This window comes from Bombus flavifrons, chromosome 4, assembly GCF_040668555.2.
Source record: "Bombus flavifrons isolate JBK064 chromosome 4, iyBomFlav1_principal, whole genome shotgun sequence".
NCBI lineage: Eukaryota > Metazoa > Arthropoda > Insecta > Hymenoptera > Apidae > Bombus > Bombus flavifrons.
The window spans coordinates 16,852,561-16,869,099 of record NC_138445.1 but is presented as its reverse complement, the minus strand read 5'-3'; the positions used below and the strand labels follow the sequence as shown (position 1 = coordinate 16,869,099).

The 16,539-nt window shown below is 29.2% G+C and overlaps 5 protein-coding genes across 11 annotated transcripts; 2 read left to right on the top strand and 3 right to left on the bottom strand.

Annotated features, from left to right (window-relative positions):
• Positions 1-13: 13 nt before the first annotated feature.
• On the bottom strand, positions 14-2,050 carry LOC138178707 (isovaleryl-CoA dehydrogenase, mitochondrial). Its single transcript, XM_069110874.1, has 8 exons — positions 1,910-2,050; positions 1,616-1,705; positions 1,321-1,542; positions 937-1,264; positions 751-844; positions 583-673; positions 334-502; positions 14-254 (listed from the first exon to the last, which is right to left on the bottom strand). The coding sequence occupies exons 1-8, from the start codon at positions 2,048-2,050 to the stop codon at positions 121-123; spliced, it is 1,269 nt and encodes a 422-aa protein (XP_068966975.1). The 3' UTR covers positions 14-120.
• Positions 2,051-2,502: 452 nt separating this feature from the next.
• RpIII128 (RNA polymerase III subunit RpIII128) lies at positions 2,503-7,217 on the top strand. The gene is made up of 16 exons (XM_069110848.1): positions 2,503-2,763; positions 2,841-2,995; positions 3,065-3,241; positions 3,315-3,606; positions 3,683-3,840; positions 3,909-4,014; positions 4,086-4,271; positions 4,374-4,487; positions 4,565-4,765; positions 4,848-5,125; positions 5,195-5,334; positions 5,401-5,993; positions 6,057-6,303; positions 6,376-6,540; positions 6,615-6,745; positions 6,828-7,217. The coding sequence occupies exons 1-16, from the start codon at positions 2,698-2,700 to the stop codon at positions 7,209-7,211; spliced, it is 3,393 nt and encodes a 1,130-aa protein (XP_068966949.1). The 5' UTR covers positions 2,503-2,697; the 3' UTR covers positions 7,212-7,217.
• Positions 7,218-7,891: 674 nt separating this feature from the next.
• Pdxk (pyridoxal kinase) lies at positions 7,892-9,663 on the bottom strand. Its single transcript, XM_069110924.1, has 7 exons — positions 9,334-9,663; positions 9,019-9,118; positions 8,786-8,929; positions 8,592-8,712; positions 8,384-8,526; positions 8,120-8,299; positions 7,892-8,044 (listed from the first exon to the last, which is right to left on the bottom strand). The coding sequence occupies exons 1-7, from the start codon at positions 9,424-9,426 to the stop codon at positions 7,923-7,925; spliced, it is 903 nt and encodes a 300-aa protein (XP_068967025.1). The 5' UTR covers positions 9,427-9,663; the 3' UTR covers positions 7,892-7,922.
• A 13-nt stretch (positions 9,664-9,676) lies between these two features.
• On the top strand, positions 9,677-14,921 carry LOC138178733 (uncharacterized). 7 transcript variants are annotated; one of them, XM_069110917.1, is made up of 6 exons: positions 9,677-9,865; positions 10,442-10,682; positions 11,200-11,420; positions 11,983-12,265; positions 12,498-12,684; positions 12,757-14,921. In XM_069110917.1, the coding sequence occupies exons 2-6, from the start codon at positions 10,453-10,455 to the stop codon at positions 14,305-14,307; spliced, it is 2,472 nt and encodes an 823-aa protein (XP_068967018.1). In that variant the 5' UTR covers positions 9,677-9,865; positions 10,442-10,452; the 3' UTR covers positions 14,308-14,921. The 7 variants fall into 7 exon arrangements, with proteins under 7 accessions (XP_068967018.1, XP_068967017.1, XP_068967019.1 ...); XM_069110916.1 differs by lacking the exon at positions 9,677-9,865 and adding an exon at positions 10,077-10,340; XM_069110918.1 differs by lacking the exon at positions 9,677-9,865 and adding an exon at positions 10,340-10,358.
• A 454-nt stretch (positions 14,922-15,375) lies between these two features.
• ATPsyndelta (ATP synthase, delta subunit) lies at positions 15,376-16,481 on the bottom strand. The gene is made up of 4 exons (XM_069110925.1): positions 16,347-16,481; positions 15,997-16,125; positions 15,717-15,914; positions 15,376-15,611 (listed from the first exon to the last, which is right to left on the bottom strand). Exons 2-4 carry the CDS (start codon positions 16,114-16,116, stop codon positions 15,444-15,446), a joined length of 486 nt encoding a protein of 161 aa, XP_068967026.1. The 5' UTR covers positions 16,117-16,125; positions 16,347-16,481; the 3' UTR covers positions 15,376-15,443.
• Between the last annotated feature and the right edge of the window lie 58 nt (positions 16,482-16,539).

Below are 16,539 nucleotides of genomic sequence, written 5' to 3'. Positions count from 1 at the left end.
ACACAGATAGATGTTAATGTTACAAACTGATATACAAATTTAATATAGAATATACGTTATTTTATACAAATTATTTAATACAATTCTTTCGAGAGATTCAAAGGAGTGTCATATTTTTGTCTATGAATATTCTTCACTAATCGCTCTACTAATTACCATTCGACGAATTTCACTGGTGCCAGCGCCAATTTCATATAATTTGGCGTCTCTTAAAAATCTTCCAGTCGGATAATCATTTATGTAGCCATTTCCACCTAAAAGAATTCTATACATTTCAAGAAACATTTTAAATTAATAAATTTTTATCGGAAATTAACATTATGAATAATTTACCAAGTATCTGAATTGCATTCAACGCAGCATTAGTAGCACACTCGGCTATGTAAAGTATCACCGCGGCACAATCTTTTCGGTTTATATATCCTGCATCGCAAGATCTAGCTACAGAATACAAATAATTTCTGCAAACGCTTAAACTTGTATACATATTTGCTATTTTTTCCTGAAATATTAATGTCAATTTGAACTTTTAGAAATTTCGAGTGTAGAACTTGTGAACAAGAAGAAAAACTAATTTTATACTTGGATCATTTGAAATTCTGCTATTCGTTTTCCAAATTGTGTCCTCGTATGTGCGTAATCAAATGCCACATCGCAACAAGCCTGAATAAGTCTAACATGTGAAATATCAAAATATAATAACTTTATAAAACTTAATACATTATCTTAATCTAAAATAGAAGATCTTACCCTAAAGGCCCCGCCGATAACGTTAGTCGTTCCAAATCTAGACCACTAAATAGTACGTAAACGCCTTTGTTTACTTCCCCGAGTATATTTGTAACTGTAATTATTCATTTATGAACAGAATATAACAAAATCATATAATTTATTATTATATATAATTATTATATTATTTTATTATATATAAATTACCAGGAACTTTACAATCTTCGAATACAAGTTCACCAGTGTTAGAACCTCGCATACCTAATTTATCTAACTTTTGAGCAGTACTAAAACCTTCAAAACCTCGTTCTATGATAAATGCCGTAACACCGTGTTGCGGTTTAGCCGCATTTGGATCCGTTTTCGCATAAACGACAAAAGTATCAGCATCGGGACCATTTGTGATCCAAAATTTATGACCGTTTAAAATGTAGTAGTCACCCTTTTTTTCGGCTTGCAATTTCATAGAAATTACGTCAGATCCAGATGTCGATTCTGACATCGCTAGTGCCCCGATATGCTCTCCACTACATAACTATAAAAGGTATATACGTAACAAGATTACACATTAGATATAAATTCGGACATTACCTTTGGTAAATATTTGTACTTCTGCTCTTCCGTCCCATTTCTGTGAATTTGATTAATGCACAAGTTTGAATGAGCGCCATAACTAAGACCTATAGCACCCGATGCCCTGCTCAATTCCTCTATAACGATAATATTATCTAAATACGTACCACCTGTACCACCGTATTCGGATTTTGCTGTTATTCCTAATAAACCTAATTTGCCAAGTTTCTTCCAAAATTCCTGGAAATAATTTCTAAATAATTAATATAGCTGAAACAATATTTCATGCTTCCTTTAATGTTCTATTACTTACACGGAGGTCGTCGAAATTATTTTTTTTATCGATCTCAGCCGCTTTTGGAGCAAGCTCCTTTTGTGCAAAATTAAATATTAATTGTCGAAGCTACAAAAAACAAGCATGCTTTACTTTATTAATACTCGTATCTGTGTTAATTGAATTCAATAAATGATGTAAATGGAAAAGATCAGACTTCGGTTATAAGATTAACGTAGATTATTAAAAAATGATTTGTTCCAAACATCATTTTAACAATGTTAGTATGCACGTATAATCACTCAATTCGAATTCTATTCTAATTTTACTAACCTCTTTCTGTTCTTTGTTTAGTCCAAAGATATCGTCATCTACTGTATAATATTTTGAAGAATATCTCACATTAAATTTATTATTTGACTTTAAGAACTTCCATAAGAGGGGTCTCATAAATTTATTAGTATAAAACTCCATGTTTTTAAAAATCTACTATGAATTTCAGAATTGTGTATATATAAAACTGAAAGGCGGCTTTAGCGGTATATATACGTATGTATGATAATTTTCTTATCTACTATTTTACATTTAATCAGTACTACTACTACTAGTAGCAATACTACTAAATATGTACTAGTTAATATATTGAAATACATATCAGATATTTTCTTCCCAAAATTATATATATTTGTATGTATTTACATAAATAAAATTGTTATCATATTTTCGTTTTAATATTTCATGAAATATTAACATAGATTTTGTAACGATGTATCTAAAAACTAACATATATTTTACATGTAAACTAATATGTACATACTTAGAATCTAACATGGCTTGCACACAGCGCTTACAAATGGCGTATATTATATTACGTTAAGTTTGAGTGCGCTTTAAACGTGGCTCGTATCTAACGCCAACGTCATATCAAAATTTTTTTCCTATTTTATTTTACTACATACAATTAATAATTTTTATAGACTTCTATTACGTTACAATATCGCAACAATCAGATGAAGATGATTCGATGAAATATAGGTTAAGAAAGTGTAGTGGCGAAATTATTTCTTCATCAAGTTGTTTTAATTCTTACGCTATAATATATACTTTTCATAAGCAGAAAGATGGGAGAAATGAAAATTAATATTAAGTCGGAAACAAAATATAATAAAGTAGTAAAACATATTCAGGTATGAAGGAGGTTGGACTGTGGTTTATTTAACAAAATTTATTATAAGCAATTAATTATAAAATTACTTTTTTATAGGATAAATGGAAACTTGTGCCTGCCTTCCTCAAGGGCAAAGGTTTAGTTAAGCAACATATTGATTCTTTTAACTACTTCATAAATGTAGAGATAAAAAAAATTATAAAAGCAAATGAGAAAGTACTTAGTGATGCGGATCCTTTATTTTATGTAAAGTAAGCAATATTATCTTGCATATTAATTACACACTATTGCACCACTTACTACATTATTTTCTTTTGTAGATATTTGAATGTTCATGTAGGTCTACCAGATGTTGAGGAAGGTTTTAATGTAACACGTTCTACTACTCCACATGAATGTCGTTTAAGGGATTTAAATTATTCAGCTCCAATTACAGTTGATATTGAATATATAAGAGGTCACCAACCAATAATCAAAAATAATTTACTGATTGGCAGGTATAAACTAATAAATATCTTTGAACTATTAATAATTAAACAATATAAACTGAATTAACTGTTACTTTCCTAGAATGCCTATTATGTTAAGAAGTTCTAATTGTGTATTAACTGGTAAATCGCATTTTGAATTGTCAAAGATGAATGAATGTCCACATGATCCTGGTGGTTATTTTATAGTGAATGGTCAAGAAAAAGTAATTTTGATACAAGAACAAATGCTTAGAAATAGAATTATTTTAGAGGAAGATAGTAAGGGATGTATTGTAGCATCTTGTAATAGTTCCACTCATGAAAGAAAAACCAAGACTAACATAGTAGGAAGAGCTGGAAGATATTACATGAGACATAACATTTTTCAAGATGTACGTACATTGCAATTATGTAGTAAAACTTGTGTGAATAACGTTTAATGAAATATAAATATATTGTTATATATAGGATATACCTGTGACAATAATATTTAAAGCAATGGGGATTGTGAGTGATCAAGAAATTATGCAACTTATTGGTACAGAAGAAGAATTTATGAAAAAGTTTGCACCCACTTTAGAAGAATGTCACGTTTTAAATGTATTTGCTCAAAATCAAGCATTAAGGTATTTCATTAAAAAGTATAAGAAGTATTAATATATATTATGAACATTGATTACAAGCATTGTTTCAGATTTCTTAGCAATAAAAGAAAGCAAAAAAGGTATTCAGTCATAAAATCTAGTGTTACAGATGAAATGAAGGATATATTGGCAACCAATATTTTGTCGCATGTTCCTGTTAGTAATTTAGTAATTATAATCATAATATAATATCTAAAATGGTATTACTATGATATTTGGTGTTACAGGTTATAGATTTTAATTTTAAAATGAAGGCAACCTACATTGCTTTAATGATTCGTAAAGTTATGAAAGCACAATCTGATGGAAAACTTATAGATGATAGAGATTATTATGGAAATAAACGATTAGAACTGGCTGGTTCTTTATTGTCTTTGATGTTTGAAGATTTATTTAAAAGATTTAATTGGGAGGTATTATATATGATAATATTAAATAAGGATCATAATTCAAATTATGATATTTAATATTGTATTGTATTGTATTATATTTATTATGATATTTAATGTTTGCAGTTAAAACAAATAGCTGATAAAAATATACCAAAAATTAAGGCTGCACAATTTGATATTGTAAAACATATGAGACAAGACCAGATTACCAATGGATTGGCTTTTGCCATATCATCTGTGAGTAAATAACTAAATTCAATATATAGATAAAAGTATGTTAATATCAGATTACACACAAAAAATATATTAAACAGGGTAATTGGACGATTAAACGATTTAAAATGGAACGACATGGAGTTACGCAAGTGTTGTCTAGACTTTCTTATATTTCTGCACTTGGTATGATGACACGTGTTAATTCTCAATTTGAAAAAACCAGAAAAGTATCTGGTCCTCGATCTTTGCAACCATCTCAATGGGGAATGCTCTGTCCTAGTGATACTCCTGAAGGGGAAGTGAGTGTTACTTCCATACATATACTTCAATCAAGATTATTAATCGTGATACATACAATTATTTATACAATACTTTTTATAGGGTTGTGGTTTAGTTAAAAACCTAGCTCTTATGACACATATCACAACAGAAATTGATGAAGAACCAATTATTAGATTGGCTTTTAACTTAGGAGTTGAAAACGTTAATATACTTGGTGGAGAAGAAATCAATAATAAAAAAGTTTACATGGTATTTTTAAATGGCAATATCCTGGGTATAGTAAAGAATTATCAGAGACTAGTAAATGTTTTTAGATTATTACGAAGGAAAGGTCTAATTAATGGTTTCGTTTCTATACATACACAGCACCAGCATAGGTAATATTTATCTAAAATTTATATAATGTATGACATTACAATTTTGTATAATTGTTACAATGTTCATAGATGTATTCAAATTAGTTCTGATGGAGGACGATTATGTAGACCATACATTATTGTACAGAATGGCAATCCACTAATACAAGAAAAACATATAAAACTACTTGAACAAGGAATACGAAGTTTCGAAGATTTTTTACAAGAAGGTTAGTAAAAAATATAAGAAACAAAATTCTGTCATGTTTTTAATAATATTATGACATTATTATTAGGTTTAATTGAATATTTGGATGTGAACGAAGAAAATGATAGTTCTATTGCATTCAATGAATCACACATTAATGAGAAGACAACACATTTAGAAATTGAGCCATTTACATTACTTGGTGTTTGTGCTGGTCTAGTACCATATCCACATCACAATCAAAGTCCAAGAAATACTTATCAATGTGCTATGGGAAAACAAGCAATGGGAACTATTGGTTATAATCAACGTAATCGTATTGATACACTGATGTATAATTTAGTTTATCCTCAAACACCTATGGTTAAATCCCGAACAATAGAACTAATAAACTTTGATAAACTACCTGCTGGTCAAAATGCAACAGTAGCTGTTATGTCTTATAGTGGCTATGATATTGAAGATGCTCTTATTTTAAACAAGGCTTCAATTGATAGAGGATTTGGTAGATGTTTAATATATCGAAATGCAAAATGTACATTAAAAAGATACGCAAATCAGACATACGATCGAATAATGGGTCCATTGATTGATTCCAATACAAAGAAACCTGTTTGGAAACATGACATAATCGATAGTGATGGAATTGCTGCACCTGGAGAAATGGTGGAAAATAGAAAGGTATAGTTTTAAACATTGGTAGTAACAAGCCAGCTGAATTGCATATATTTTTTCTTTTTGTAGGTAATGGTAAATAAATCATCGCCGGCCGCAAATATAGGTCCAGTGAATGCTGGTAATGTTCAAACGCAAACAGAATACAAAGATGTCCCAGTTGTTTTTAAAGGACCTGTTCCTGCTTATGTTGAGAAGGTTATGATTTCCAGTAATGCAGAAGATGCATTTTTAATTAAATTATTATTGCGACAAACTCGACGACCTGAGATAGGTGACAAATTTAGTAGTCGACATGGACAGAAGGGTGTAACTGGTATGTATTTACACATACTTTATCATTTAATTTTGCAAGTGCATTAATATTACTATCGACTTTTATACACAGGATTAATTGTGGAACAGGAGGATATGCCATTTAATGATTATGGTATATGTCCTGATATGATAATGAATCCACATGGTTTTCCTTCACGTATGACAGTTGGGAAATTGATAGAATTGCTTGCTGGTAAAGCTGGTGTTATAAAAGGAGAATTTCATTATGGCACAGGTACAATAATAAGAAATTATTGTTTTGATAATTTTTTAAAATACTAATTTATAACAATCTTCATTTTTATTTAGCATTTGGAGGTTCAAAAGTTAAAGATGTTTGTAACGAATTGGTAAAGCATGGTTATAATTACTTGGGCAAAGATATCTTCTACTCTGGTATTACAGGAGAACCATTACAAGCGTATATTTATTCTGGACCAGTAAGTCGATGATATCTTAATTTTTAATTTCAATTTAATATTGATCATGTACATTATTATAAGGATATAACTTAAAACATAGGTATATTATCAAAAATTGAAACATATGGTACAAGATAAAATGCATGCTCGAGCACGAGGACCAAGAGCTGTGTTAACGCGTCAACCAACGGAAGGTCGGGCCAAAGAAGGTGGTTTAAGATTAGGTGAAATGGAACGGGATTGTTTAATCGGATATGGTGCTAGTATGATGTTAATAGAAAGACTCATGATATCCAGTGATGCATTTGATGTTGATGTATGTAACAAATGTGGTTTAATGGCATATAGTGGTTGGTGTAACAGTTGTCGTTCTAGTTCATGTGTTTCTACGATTTCTATGCCCTATGCTTGCAAGTTACTTTTCCAAGAACTTCAATCTATGAACATTGTACCTCGTTTAACATTAAAAAATTATTGTGAGTAGTTTGAATCAAGGTTACTGATGTTCATATGTAAATACAGGGTAACCCAGTTAAATGCGATCGCCTAAATATCTGCCCAAATAATTAAATATTACATCACTTTACATTATGTTCTTATTCATTAAATATTACATATTTGTCACAATTTAGCCACAATATCTCGATATTATCTAAATATTATCTCAATATTGTAAATATTCAGGTCGTTGAACTTGTCTTTTCGCACTCTATAAAGATATCCAATATAATTATAATAATATAATAAATAATAAATAATTCTATCTAAAAGTTCTGATGACTTCGAAATCCTGTAAAAGGATGATCATGAAAAAAAATCACTTTCACTGTTGTGGAAATGTGATCCTTGAAATAGCTTAAGATATTCAGGTGATCCCATTTAACTGGGACATTATATATCCACAGTATCTGTGTGTGTAATTTAATTTCGCTGAAATATTGATAAAAGTATTTTTTATTCGTTAAGTTACTTATAAAAATATATAAAGTAATTATTTTTTACTGGAAGACATTAAAACATAGATTTCTTTGAATCAATTAAATCATATCATTTGTAGTGTACTATATATGTAACTTATATATATATACACATATATATATATAACAAATTTAATCAACATGTTATTTTATAATTTTAACTACTGGAAAGCTTATTACATATGTGTATAATATATTAGCAAATGGGTTTTGACCATTTAGTTTGTTGATACAATTACTTCAGCAAACAAACAGATTTCTGGAGCTTCAATATAATTCTTGCTTTGTATTAATTTTAATTCAATTTTTCTTGCAAGTTGGGATTCTTTATCTTGACATGCTAGTAAAAGTTTTGAAAAAAGTTATTACCATTTATTTTATATCTTTATATAAGGAAACGATGAAGAACAAATACCTTCAGAATATTCATAAGTTTTTAGTAGGACACTGTATAAAGAATTTATAGTTTTTTCAATGGCAGTTTTCATATCATTTTGTAAATATGTGTGAGCTAAAAATAGAGCAGCAAAAAGATCTCCAGAACCTGTGAAACTAGCTGGTATTTTTGGAATATTGATTTTTATTAATTTATTCTCTGAAATTAAAGTAAATTTTATATGGATTTGATATTTTCAAAAATTTTATTTATACTAAGTGTCAATTTTAATTACTTCATTACCTTTATTTGTACTAATTATTGCTGTTAGTTTATCATTAATTTCTGTTGATGAGACAGCTACTGTTTGGGGGCCAATTTTATGTAATACAGTTACAGCATCTTGTAATTCAGACATTGTATTGATTTTTATGTTACTTAATAATCTATAATAATTAAAATGATATTATACATTTAATTTATATTAGATTTATCAATGTCTATAACTTACTCCAATTCAAATTGATTTGGTACTACAATATCAGCCAATGGTACTATTTCTTCTCTATAAATTTCTTTCAATGCTTCAGGAACATACATTTTTCCATTATCTCCCATGACAGGATCACATACTTTTATTAAGAAGTGTATGATTAATAAAATAATATTTTCAACAAATATTACTTATTTATGTAAATTGTTTACCATATATAAGATTTGGATTTTTATGTTTTAATACACGAACTACTTCTGCTATTTTTTTTAAAAATGAAGCAGAACCAACATATCCAGTAAGTAAATGAGTATAATTGTCTAAATTATTTTGTACTAAACCATTTATTAACTCCTCTGTAAAGTAATTATAGGTAACTTACAAATTTAAGAAATATTTAAACTATTTTGTATTGATTACATTCTTTAAATAAATTTTATCTTACCTAAATCTTTGTCATTTAGTACTTGGCCTTTAAAGACCTTGTAGCCAGTATGATTGGAAAGCTGAACAGAATTAATTGCATCCACTTCAAAGCCCAGCAGCTACATGGAACAGATTTACGATTTTATATTTTTTATTCTGTGTTCAAGCGATTGCAACTTTATTGTTAAAAATATTAATCATGTAATTATTAAATAAACATGCAATGAAGCATGAAAATCATACTTAAAGTACGAAAGAATGAACTTACTGATAAAACTTACTGATAAGACGGTGATAAAAATATGGTTTCTATAATAAAGAATATATTGTTTACCTGTAAAGGAAATACTGCACTTTTATTACCAACGTAACCAGATACTACATGACTTTGTATCGAAAGAATTCGTGGTGTTTTTTTAAAACACATGCTTGATCAGCTGATATCTAAATACAATTCAGAGAACGTGATAAAACTACCTATGCAATACTTTTTCTTTGGTATAATTTGTTTACACCTCACACCCTTTTAGTCCAGAGAGATATAAAGATACGCGAAAGAATACGCAAGTCATATATTACCGTGCAAGTGGATGCGATATGAGAATAGAAAGAGAATGTTACATAGAGGCGTTTTCTATGCTTGTCTAATCAGGCATGACACTAACGTCGCTTACTATAGTTATAGATTTACTATACGAATGTGCATGTGTTATTAGACAAGGACGCAAGAAGTATCTATGCGGTGTTCTTCTTCTATTCCTGTATCGCTTTTTCAACTCTTTCTCTACCTCTATCTTTATATTACTATGATTTAGCGTCACTAAATACTTTATTATACATATGTATATTTATATAATGCTTCAGAGGTGCATAATATTTTTTCCTATCTTTCAGTATTTCATTATTATTGGTGCATTGAATCCTTTATCGACGCTGTTTTCATGTGACAAATCTTTTTTTAGATGTAATATGTAGCAAGTATACGTAATATCTCGTAATTTTAGCATACATAAAATATATAAAATATATAAGACCTAGCATCCAATGTATTTCTCTGTTATACATTCTAAAAGTTTTAGAGCCCTCCGCGCTGATGACATTCTGACTATTTTTGTGTCAATTTCAACGTTACCGATTCGATTCCATCAGAGAAGAAATATTAGATACAAAATCAGATTATAATATGTATCGCCATAGTAATTATATTTAAAATCAAATGCAATGCAAGTTACAGTATTTTATACATCTTAGTGTATTTTTATATAACATATAAATATTACATTTTAATAATTATTGAAAGAGTAAATTTTTCTAGAGCAAATATATATTATATGGCTGATGGTAAAGAAAAAATTTAATGTAACGATCGAGTAACTTAAAAAGATTGTAGTATTTCTAATAACGCGTCTATTTTAATGTTATTTCATGATTTGTTTGTACAGCTAAGAAAAGTATGGCGACGTGGGAAGGCGAAAAATTTCAAGAAATCGGGAATGCCGATGATATCGAAGAGAACTTTAATAACATTCTCGTGACACATGATCTTCAAGATTGTCTGGATGATAGTTTAGATTTAACCAGTTTTGGGAAAGTGTATGAAGAAAGTGGTGTGTTTGATTACGAGAAGTATTCCGATGACGATGCTCCTATAGACGAAAAACTATCAAATAATAATGTTACCGAGTAAGATCACATAAACTTTTAATATTTATTACTTTGTTTATAATACAAACTTCCTTTATATGACCTAGATACAAATATTAGAAAATCAGTGAGTAAGATATAAATTATTAACCTCTTAATTTGTAACAGCAAACAGTGTTTTGTATGACATCCTTATAAGGATATAAGATATATAACGTATTTTGAAATTAGATTTTTGCTTTTCAATATAAAATTTTGTATTTACACAGTGAACGAAAATCCTTTATACATTATTGGAGTTTTTATTGAATATATTTAATTATACAAAATTTAAGTAATTTCATTTTCTTTCAATTATAGTTCAGAATATATTTTTTTCAGTTTTAGGTATTAAGTGTATTTTATATTTAATAACTTGTGTTACTATTTTAATAATTTTGTATACTTTTGTATTAATGTGTGGCAATTAATATTTTATCATTCAAAGTATTTTTATTAATAATGTAAATACAATTGTTGGCATGACATATATGTATATAAATATATATTAATATAGGTCAATACATTCAATCAATCCTCATGAAATTTATATGCGTATCCATTCTGGCCGAGATGATATTTCAACAAGTAAATCTTCACATACAACTACTGCAATTCAAAGCATAGTTCCAGATGCAAATCAGAAGCATATTGGTCGATATACCTGTGAATATGAAGGTTGTAATAGGACATATAGTACAGTTGGTAATCTACGTACCCATATGAAAACACATAAAGGTAAAAATTTTATGTATGCATATATCTTAATTTATGAATAAAACATAGATTTTTCATAAAAGGTTAATTTTTACTAAGTGTGTATAAATAAGGAATAAAAAGATCTTTTATATTATTAATATCTAATGTGCTTTATATGTAGCAGCATGTCATGATAATTTTATTTTATACTTCTCAATTATTTAAAATATCAATAGTAATGCTTTAAAATTATTCTTATCTTATTTGTGTAATAAAATAAAATTATTATACGCTTTGCATGTTATGCTTGTAGTATAATGTATTATATTAATTTGTCTTTCCTTCTTTTTGCCTGCTAAGTCTGAGGAAAATAAGGTAAGCTTATGAAATGTTATCAATTGGTGTGGTTCTTGTTATTAATGAATAAAAAGGTATAAAGTCTGCTCATGTTTTACAAACTTTTCATGTATACTTTTTATTGGTTATAAAGTCATCAATGCTGGTATAAAGGGAACGCTTCGACCTGCATGGCTTTCAGATACTGCAAGCAATAGGTAGCCCAGCAAACTTTTTATGTGGAAGGAATTCTCAAAACTTTCAGGCGAGTATCGATTTAAATGTGCAGAACCAAGTTGTGGCAAGGCATTTCTTACGTCGTACAGCCTTAAGATTCATATTAGAGTACACACAAAAGTGAAACCATTTGAATGCAACCACAAAGGCTGTGAAAAAGCATTCAATACCCTTTACAGACTGAGAGCTCACCAAAGACTTCACAGTGGCAACACATTTAATTGCGAAGAGACTGGATGTGTTAAATTTTTCACTACTCTAAGTGATCTCAAGAAACATATACGTACTCATACTCAAGAAAGACCTTACAAGTATGTTTTTTGATACTTTTCAACTGATTTTCATCTTCAGCTATGTGCTGAATATAAACACACATTACTGAAATTTTAATATACAACTGCAACTGAAACACTAAAACTATGGATTTGGTTTTGCACTATTCAATTTGTATAATCTCTTCTATCTTATATCAAATGTGAATTACATAAAGCAGACTACATATGCATATAATATGTATAATGGATAACAACATTATTTTTTTAGATGTAGAGAAAAAGGATGTGGTAAGGCTTTTACAGCATCACATCATTTGAAAACGCACAGAAGAACACATACGGGAGAACGACCTTATGTATGTACTGTAGGCAATTGCAAACGATCCTTCACCACACCTCATAGTTTAAAGAGTCACTTGAAGACTCATAAGAGAACGACTGATATCGACGAAACGGTACATAACAAATTTTGCAGGGTTACTATGCAGTTTTTAATGTTTCTATCATATTGTGTTACTTTATTACAGAAACATGAAGTCAATAAAGATGATTACAGAAACCAAAGAAACAGTGAGATATTGAAAGCCGAAATCGATGTTGATGAAATAACGTCGAGAAATACAAATGTGCCATGTTATGCCATTATACCGTTATCTTCTAGCAATACACAAAATAAGGAAAGTATTACTTATTTATCTATTGAAAATCCAAATGATCAGTCATCTTCTACAAATGATATGATAGATATCTTAAATCAAAACAGACTAACCAAAGAACTTGATTATAACATCACTAACAAAGATGCTGAAAATTTAAATAAATCAGCAAATGTCACTGTTCTTGCGTCAGAAAATATTGTCATAGATAATTTTACTGGGCATACAATTGATAATTTTAATAATAATGAAAGTTATGACAAATTTAAAATATTCAATGAAGTAAATAATTCGAATTTACAACGGGATCAAAATCAACAATATAGTTCTAATCCTTCAACGAAAGTGCAAGATAGCAAGGCAAATAATACAAATAAGTCCAATTCACTAAATTTGGAGCAAAAAATTATACAAGACGGCCTACAAAATACTATTGTTCACATCTCAGAAGGAACGAATTTTACAAGTGATGTGCAACAATATGTAAATGATAATACTATTGCTAAGAAAGTTTATGATAATAAAACAAATGTAAGTGCGGTTGCTGAAAACAATAATGCGACTTTGTACAACACAAATTCTGTTACTAGTCATGTATCAAATATAATTAGTTCCTCTAGTGAGACTCAACTCTTTGATAGTGAGATAGGAAATTTACCATTTATTAATGATAGTTTACGAACTGGATCTCTTAATGAAGTTGAACATGTATTGAATTGTAATGTTATTACAACTACGCAGTCGGAAGCTATTGAACTAGCCATAGCATCCGAGGAGGAAATACCTTCTCCCTGGATAGATGTCATGGCATTGGCAACCCCATCTGCTTTAAGACGGCAGTCCTGGTCGGAATTGAACGCTTTTCCAACAGCGGTTCACTCATTAGTCGACTTAGTTGAACCGGAACCGTATCCTTTACAGATAGAAAATGACTTGCAACCATTACAAGTAAATAACGTAAATTTAGTAGACGTGGAAAACATTAATACCGAATGTACCGAAGTCACATGTAAAGAGAACGATAAAGATAAAGAAAGCGAAAATAGAATAAAAATAAAAAAAAGTAGAAATATCCTACAGGAGATTACAGCCGAAGCAGATATATGCAAATGTATTGATTGTAAATGTGATCATCTACAAAATTGTCAAAATTGCTCAAACAATACAATTCCTGAAATTACTAAAAAGCACGTCTCATCGAAAATAGTAGATGATTTAGTGTCTTGTTTGCAAAGCGAATGTGTTTGCGACAATGAGCCCGGCGGTTGTGGGTCTTGTTGTGTTGTGATTTGTTTAAAAACATTGCAGCAATTGCAAAAAGTATTCAGTCGTAATTGCTGTAAAAGTACTAACAGTATAACGTGTTGTAGAGAAAAATTGTTATCCCCATTAATGAAGTGCCAGTTAACAAAAAACCAATGAGGCAAATACTTTAGTGTGTAACTAGTCATGTTGAAAGAAATATTTTTACATAAATATTGAATAAGAATCTGTTATTTATCGTAATATATAAGCTAATTTTTCTTATAAATGTCAATGTTTAAAAATTTTGTCTAGAACAATCGAGAGTATGGGACTGTGTGTATATATTTGTATTATGTTTCAAGATTTTGTTATATAGATGCAATATGTAAATGTTATATATTTTTAAAGTATGTCAATTTATTTGTAGATTTTTTACTTAAAAGTTTTTAAATGTACATCGCCGTTGAATAGTTTTGAATAGTTTATAGAAAAGGAAAAATTGCATTGTGTGCTGTAAAAAATAGAGAAATGTCATTGTAAGAAACGAAAATGCCAAATTTGATATTTGTATATTAAGACGAGGGTATAACATATTTTAATGTGCAATTACTATGTACATACAATTCTTATACATAATGATTGTTGTAAGATACTTAAATTCATATAATATTGGGAATCAACAATATTTATGAATTTATGTAGTATTTAGAAAAAATAAATTATCTGTGACCATGCGCGTGTGTGATGTACTAAACATATTAATAGTTAAAAAAATAAAATATTTATTGTTTATCAACTGTTTTCTAATGTACAACGCTCAGAAGAGAGGTAATTCATCAACTTAAGGAGGTTAATTATAAAAAAAGTGTGACGAAATATGAAAATAATGTTAATGTTGTTAAATATATGAATTTTTGAATTGCTTACAAAGTAAATCACAGAAATTTTTTAGTCTTTGTTGTATTAAAAGTACTTGTTAAATGTAACAAAAAATCAAAACGTACTTTAAAGTATGTCTTATGGAAAAAAAATTGTTTGATTAAATAAAATTTTACTAACGTGTAATAAATTATTACATAAAAGTACGTATTGTTATTTTCTTTCTGTAATAAGTTTGATTACATGTATGCATACATATATATATACACACGCACAGGCGTGCTCGCGCTCGCGTATATATAATGTAGCTGTATAGCTTTAATATTACTGTATTTTCACGTAGGAGTATGACAGAAACATGGAAAATATGTTGCCTAAGGATTTAATGTTATACAGAATGATATTTTAATATATACACAATGGTTGCACAATGTTTACTGCACAGCTTGTACTAAAGCTTCTGCAACTTCAACCGCAATTGCTGCTTCAGCCTTATCTTGTTCCGATGATGCAGATGAAAGCTGTTGCTGAGCTTTACTAAGAAGTTCTCTAGCTGCAGTTCCATCAAGATTTTCCAAGGGGTGAGCTTCTTCCGCCAAAATCTATCAATATTTTTTAATTTGCAATATTTTAGGGTAGAATAACATTAAAAACTATTTAACAGTTTGCTGCTCTTATTTAAATAATATAATATATCAAACATATACCTGTACGCTGTTGTTTTCATTTATAGTGACTGTCCCTGAAGAAACAAAAACCTTTTTGACTGACCCATCTTCCTCGTATACTGTGACTACGCCTGGTTTTAATACAGCCAAGGTAGGAACATGTTTTGGTAAAATACCAAAAGAACCAGAAAACGATGGTACATCCACTTGTTTAATCACACTTTCATCATAAAATACCTGTAACACAATTTCATTAGAAATTCATAAAATTGAAATTTAAAAGAATATGTACATGAAAAAATCATGTGTTCATTTATACCTGATTAGCCCCAGCCAATGTAAACTTCATTTCATTGCTAGCGGGTGCATCGGCGTAAGTTCTTTTTTGATTACGAATATATTTTAAATAAGGGCGTAGATTGCGTGCGATAGTAGCCATTTTAATATACTGTAACAAAAAATTATTCGTGAAGTTTTATGTAAAATTGTATGAAATGATAACTGGAACTGGTTACATCACAATTCGATATACATGTATTGTCCATCTCTTACATTTATACGAGTTAAAGAGACAAGATACATATATGGAAGGCAATTAAATTTGACTGCAAGTTCAATACATTCATCTTCTATATTTATTTAAATATCCTCCATACTGTAAATACTTACGTTATGGCAGTTATTGAAGATGTAAGTAGAAATTGGTATCGGCCACTGCAAGGAGGCAGACGAAATCCAAACCAATTAATACATATACATAGTACCAAGTAGTATAGATGACAAGGTTTTTATTATGCTCAAACGATGGCGTTACTATCGAAATGTTTTAGTAGCGTCCTCTTTATTGTCTACAGTTGCTAGA

What these genes read in the sequence shown, in the direction of transcription:
- RpIII128 (XM_069110848.1), top strand. Translation starts at nt 2,698, where the DNA reads ATGGGAGAAATGAAAATTAATATTAAGTCGGAAACAAAATATAATAAA. An exon ending in AAGTAGTAAAACATATTCAG is followed by an intron (nt 2,764 to 2,840) that starts GTATGAAGGAGG and finishes ACTTTTTTATAG; the next exon opens with GATAAATGGAAACTTGTGCC. An exon ending in TGGCTTTTGCCATATCATCT is followed by an intron (nt 4,488 to 4,564) that starts GTGAGTAAATAA and finishes TATATTAAACAG; the next exon opens with GGTAATTGGACGATTAAACG.
- LOC138178733 (XM_069110916.1), top strand. An exon ending in TCAAATAATAATGTTACCGA is followed by an intron (nt 10,683 to 11,199) that starts GTAAGATCACAT and finishes ATATTAATATAG; the next exon opens with GTCAATACATTCAATCAATC. An exon ending in CGACTGATATCGACGAAACG is followed by an intron (nt 12,685 to 12,756) that starts GTACATAACAAA and finishes ACTTTATTACAG; the next exon opens with AAACATGAAGTCAATAAAGA.
- Pdxk (XM_069110924.1), bottom strand. Translation starts at nt 9,426, where the DNA reads ATGTGTTTTAAAAAAACACCACGAATTCTTTCGATACAAAGTCATGTA. An exon ending in AATAATTAGTACAAATAAAG is followed by an intron (nt 8,300 to 8,383) that starts GTAATGAAGTAA and finishes CTTTAATTTCAG; the next exon opens with AGAATAAATTAATAAAAATC. An exon ending in AACTTATGAATATTCTGAAG is followed by an intron (nt 8,045 to 8,119) that starts GTATTTGTTCTT and finishes AACTTTTACTAG; the next exon opens with CATGTCAAGATAAAGAATCC.
- LOC138178707 (XM_069110874.1), bottom strand. Translation starts at nt 2,050, where the DNA reads ATGGAGTTTTATACTAATAAATTTATGAGACCCCTCTTATGGAAGTTC. An exon ending in TAAACAAAGAACAGAAAGAG is followed by an intron (nt 1,706 to 1,909) that starts GTTAGTAAAATT and finishes TGTTTTTTGTAG; the next exon opens with CTTCGACAATTAATATTTAA. An exon ending in AGTACAAATATTTACCAAAG is followed by an intron (nt 1,265 to 1,320) that starts GTAATGTCCGAA and finishes TACCTTTTATAG; the next exon opens with TTATGTAGTGGAGAGCATAT.
- ATPsyndelta (XM_069110925.1), bottom strand. Translation starts at nt 16,116, where the DNA reads ATGGCTACTATCGCACGCAATCTACGCCCTTATTTAAAATATATTCGT. An exon ending in CATTGGCTGGGGCTAATCAG is followed by an intron (nt 15,915 to 15,996) that starts GTATAAATGAAC and finishes ATTGTGTTACAG; the next exon opens with GTATTTTATGATGAAAGTGT. An exon ending in ATGAAAACAACAGCGTACAG is followed by an intron (nt 15,612 to 15,716) that starts GTATATGTTTGA and finishes AAATATTGATAG; the next exon opens with ATTTTGGCGGAAGAAGCTCA.